This window comes from Oncorhynchus nerka, linkage group LG15 (assembly GCF_034236695.1).
Source record: "Oncorhynchus nerka isolate Pitt River linkage group LG15, Oner_Uvic_2.0, whole genome shotgun sequence".
NCBI classification, from domain to species: domain Eukaryota; kingdom Metazoa; phylum Chordata; class Actinopteri; order Salmoniformes; family Salmonidae; genus Oncorhynchus; species Oncorhynchus nerka.
In genome coordinates, this window is record NC_088410.1 from 27835204 (window position 1) to 27839975 (window position 4772).

Below are 4772 nucleotides of genomic sequence, written 5' to 3' on the forward strand. Positions count from 1 at the left end.
TTAATAAAGTTATTGGCACTATACAAAGTGTTATTTTAACTGAATTACTTTGTGCTATACAAACACACCTTTAGGTGGAGGATAGCAGGTTATCCCTCCAATTAACAGGCAACAAATCCAAGGAATATTCAAAATGTTCTTTATCCTAGTCAGTTAAAACACAGCTACCTGTAAAATCTGGAAGAGGAAACCAACCACAGCGCGTAGTGAACATGGCTGAGGTGCACCCATGACCAGCTCTGAAAACAGATTGCATAGCGGAGAAGGTACGGTGGGATTCGAAATGGTCGGTAATATGTTTGCTGACTTGGCTTTCAAAGACCTTAGATAGGCAGGGTAGGATAGATTTGTCTGTAGCAATTTGGGTCTAGAGGATCGTGGACCAATTCAATGGTTTTATAGAGGGAAATCTAACTATCCATTGCACTGGGTGAGCTTAATCAAGTGCACTTTTTAATGCAGGCTAATGAAGTTCCTGCCAGGGGCTTTTGCAGGGGCAACCACAGGGGTCCGGTAGAAATGTGTTGTGCACAAAGGTTGCACACACATTGAGATCGTGTCCACAAATTCCATACTGTGACAAATTAAATGAAGTTGTCTGTTGACGTACGCTAGACAAGAGTGTCCAACAGCAAAGTGTAACTTCTTGTAGAAAATTCAATGCATATACAATTTCATTCATGTTCATGAGTCTGGCCAAACAGAGTCAACTACAACAGGCAAATATGTCAAGTTGTCCGAAAGTCCTGGGTGACATCTTATGCTAGCAAAGGTAAAAGATTAGAAAACCAAAGAATTAACTGAACAGTCATTTTTACTACAGACTGCACACCACCTGTTCTCAATTAGCAAGCAATGGACACGAGAACCATTATTTCAAAGACACCAGGCATTTTTGAAATTAGAACTGTTCATGTACTCCCTCATGCTAGAGTAGCAAGAGCACCAGACACTTCCTGGTCGAAACAAAAGCAGGAAGAAATGCAGTGTCAGCAACACAGAATATTAAGTAACCAATGTCAAAAACAATTCTCACCATTAGCTTCTAGAGGATGAATCCATTACATTTTCCTGTTGAAAGATATATGGTTAGTACAAAGGACTTCAAATTTAGAGAGCAAAGTTCAGAGCAGGTTAAAGTGAACCATTACCTTGCAGAATCCTTCACTAGTGATGGATATACGCTTGGTGCACCAGTACGAACAAAACTGTCCTTGGGAGCATTTCCACTGTCAACAGGCATAGCCTCCCTAGGAGTGTAGCGGGTTAGGGAGAATACAGTCCTGCCATTCTCGTAGTGCGATTTGGAACTGTAGGAATAGATTGGGATGACACCCGACTGTTCAACGATGCTGGCCTGAGTGCTACTAAAGGCACCATCTTCAGTGCTTTCGTAGTGATTCTGCTGAGACATTGGGGCCAGTTGCTTCTGGGGCATTTGTGCTACATCCCATGATTGCTGAGGCATGGGGGTCAGTTGGTGCTGTGGCATGGCAGTGTGTTGCTTCCGCTGCTGGGACATTTGAGCTGGATACCCCACTTGCTGGGGTATGGTGGCCGGTTCGTTCTGCTGCGGTTCAGCAGCCGGTTGCTTCTGCGGTATTTGAGCTGGTTGCCACTCTTGCTGAGGCACGTCGGTCATTTGCTTCTGCGGTTTGCTTCTGCTGCTGGGAAATTCAGCTGGATGCCATACTTGCTGATGCGATGCGGCATGGCGGTCACCGCAGCGACTTGCTTCTGGACCATTTTAGCTGGATACCACACATCATGAGGCTGCTGGGGCATAGGGGCCGGTTGCTTCTGTGCCCGATGCCACACTTGCTGAAGCATGGCAGCCGGTTGCGTATGCTGCTGGGGCATTTGAGCGGATTGCCACAGTTCTGGTGGATTGGTGGTAAGTTCCTTCTGCGGTAGATGCATAGTGAATGGTTGCTTCTGCTCCTGGAGAAATTGATCTGGATGCCACAATTGCTGAGGGGGCTGGGAAATGGCGGTCGGTTCAATTTGCTGCTGAGGTTCAGTAGCTGGTTGCTTTTGCTGCCGAGGCATTTGAGCTGGATGCCATACTTGCGGGGGCATGGTGGCCTGTTGCTTCTGCGGTTGAAGCATTGGGGCTGGTTGCTTCTGCAGCATGGTGGCCAGTTGTTTCTGCTGCTGGGGCATTTGAGCTGGATTCCACTCTTGCTGGGGCATGGCGGTCGGTTGCTTCTGTGGTAGAGGCATGGAGGCCAGATGCTTCTGGGGCATTTGAGCTGGATACCTCACTTGCTGGGGTATGGTGGCCAGTTCCTGTTGCTGCTGGGGAATGTGCATTGGATGCCACACTTGCTGAGGTAGCTGGGGCATGGCGGTCGGTTCAATTTGCTGCTGAGGTTCAGCGGCCGGTTGCTTCTGCAGCTGGGGCTTTTGAGCTGGATACCATGCTTGCTGGGGCATGGTGGCCGGTTCCTTCTGCTGCTGAGGTTCAGCAACCGGTTGCTTCTGCAGCTGGGGATTTTGAGCTGGAGACCACACTTGCTGGGCCAAGGCGGTCGGTTGCTTCTGCTACTGGGGTTCAGTGGTTGGTTGGTTCTCGGGCATTTTAGCTGGATACCACACTTGCTGAGGTTGCTGGTATATGGCGGTCAGTTCCTTCTGCGGTAAAAGCATTAGGGCTGGTTGCTTCTGCTGCTGGGGAAATTGAGCTGGATGCCACTCTTGAGGCATGGTGGTCAGTTCCTTCTGCTGCCGAGTTGCAGCTGCTTGTTGCTTCTGGACCATTTTAGCTGGATACCACACGTCATGAGGCTGCTGGGGAATGGGGGCCAGTTGCCACACTTGCTGAAGCTTGGCAGCCGGTTGCTTATGCTGCTGGGGAATTTGAGCGGATTGCAACAGTTGTGGTGGAATGGCGATCAGTTCCTTCTGCAGTTGACGCATAGGGACGGGTTGCTCCTGGGGAAATTTGGCTGGATGCCACTGAGGTTCAGCGGTTGGTTGCTTCTGGGGCATTTTAGCTGGATACCACACTTGCTGAGGTTGCTGGGGCATGGCGGTCAGTTCAATCTGCTCCTGAGGATCAGCGGCCAGTTGCTTCTGGGGCTTAGCTGGATACAACACTTGCTGGGGCAGGGCAGTCAGTTGCTTCAGCAGCATTTGAGCTGGATGCAACACTTGCTGAGGTTGCTGGGTTAGTGAGGCCGGTTCCTTCTGCTGCTGAGGTTCAGTAGCCGGTTGCTTTTGCTGCTGGGGCAATTGAGCTGGATGCCACACTTGCTGGTGCACGGTGGCCCGTTGCTTCTGCTGCATTTGAGCTGGATACCATGCTTTCTGGGGCATAGCTGTTGGTTGTTTCTGCGGAATAGGCATTGGAGCCGGTTGCTTCTGGGGCATGGTGGTCAGTTCCGTCTGCTGCTGAGGACCAGTAGCTGGTTGCTTTTGCTGCTGAGGCATTATAACTGGATACCACACTTGCTGAGGTAGCTGGGGTATTGAGGCCTGTTCCTTCTGATGCTGAAGTCCAGTAACTGGTTGCTTCTGGGATATTTGAGCTGGATACAACATTGCTTGAGGCTGCTTAGGATAACTGGCCTGTAGCATCTGCTGTTGGGTCATGGCGGCCGCTTGCTTTTCCTGCTGGGGCATTTGAGTTGGATACCACATTTTCTGAGGTGCCTGGGGCATGGGGGCCAGTTGCTTTTGCAGGATGGCTGCCAGATTTTTCTGTTGCTCTTCGGTCAGCTGCGCTTGCAATTGAGCTGTTGGAGAGTTGTAATTACCATATCCTTTAGACCTAAGTGGGCCTGTATAGAGCCATGTTGCATCAGAACCTGGTGCAGGATACCCATCACCTAGGTTAGATAAAGAAAAAAAGTCAAATGAAAGCCTTTGAAGTTATTGGTACCACAACTGTTACTTGAAATTAACGGGTAGAAACTCACTTGATGTGGAACACAGTATCCCGCCAAATAGCAGGCAACAAAGCCAAGAAACTCTAAAAAAAAAAATAAAGCCTGTTATAAACACAGCTACCTGTAACACCTGAAGGACAAGGGAAACAAACTAGAGCAATACTTTTAAAAAGCTACCTGAAAGCGATTCCAATCATCACGGCCATTTTGCGCCTCAAAAGTTCCCCAGTAATCAGAACTAATGGCTGGTATAAGCCCTGGCATAATATCCCTTATGCTGTATCTGCAGGCTTTTTTTGGTTGCTCCTTTTAAACAAATCCCAGGCCCTTCTAATGTAATTGGCTAATCAAGGACAGCTGTAAGCCCCTGAACTACATTTGATTCCTAATTCCAAATTGACCCCTAAATCCTACACCCTGGGCTAAACACTTCTGTGCATCAGAAATGATTGAATAGGTATAAGCAATATGGCAACAATTGCATCCAGCCTATCAGAAGGCAAGGTGACGCAATTACCATATTGCTATAACCTGATTAATCTGATTGTTTCAAATGCCCATAAGTGACTAAGTGGTAGGTGTAGGGGCTAGGGGTTGATTTGGAATTCAGGATATTTACTCAGGTGTGGTTGATTCTCTAATTGAGTTCCTGACAGGATTGACAGCCCTTTACTCTAAAGCACTCATTACACGGAGGGCCGAGTGTCTGTGGGTTTTTGCTCCATCCTTATACTTGAGGAAACACATTTTGTCTTGGCACTTCATTGATCAGTTTAAATTATTGCTTGTACAAAATTCACTTGGCTCATTTGAAGATTAGAGGCTAAATGAGCAGTTAGGCACCATTATTTTTACACATGCCTTCTTTTAAACCGTGTGTTT

The 4772-nt window shown here is 48.0% G+C and overlaps 2 protein-coding genes and 1 long non-coding RNA gene across 3 annotated transcripts; all 3 read right to left on the reverse strand.

The window, feature by feature from the left end:
• Nucleotides 1–731: 731 nt before the first annotated feature.
• Nucleotides 732–1649, reverse strand: LOC135560164 (uncharacterized). Its single transcript, XR_010458730.1, has 3 exons — nucleotides 1152–1649; nucleotides 1037–1071; nucleotides 732–956 (listed from the first exon to the last, which is right to left on the reverse strand). It is a non-coding gene; the product is annotated as an uncharacterized LOC135560164 (long non-coding RNA).
• Nucleotides 1650–1677: 28 nt separating this feature from the next.
• On the reverse strand, nucleotides 1678–2531 carry LOC135559816 (activating signal cointegrator 1 complex subunit 2 homolog; the record flags this gene model as incomplete). Its single annotated transcript, XM_065000690.1, has 1 exon — nucleotides 1678–2531. A coding segment is annotated over exon 1 (759 nt), but the record flags the coding sequence as incomplete, so codon positions are not given.
• On the reverse strand, nucleotides 2445–4151 carry LOC115123766 (bromodomain-containing protein DDB_G0280777-like). The gene is made up of 3 exons (XM_029653127.2): nucleotides 4068–4151; nucleotides 3921–3973; nucleotides 2445–3830 (listed from the first exon to the last, which is right to left on the reverse strand). The coding sequence occupies exons 1-3, from the start codon at nucleotides 4094–4096 to the stop codon at nucleotides 2545–2547; spliced, it is 1368 nt and encodes a 455-aa protein (XP_029508987.2). The 5' UTR covers nucleotides 4097–4151; the 3' UTR covers nucleotides 2445–2544.
• Nucleotides 4152–4772: the final 621 nt, after the last annotated feature.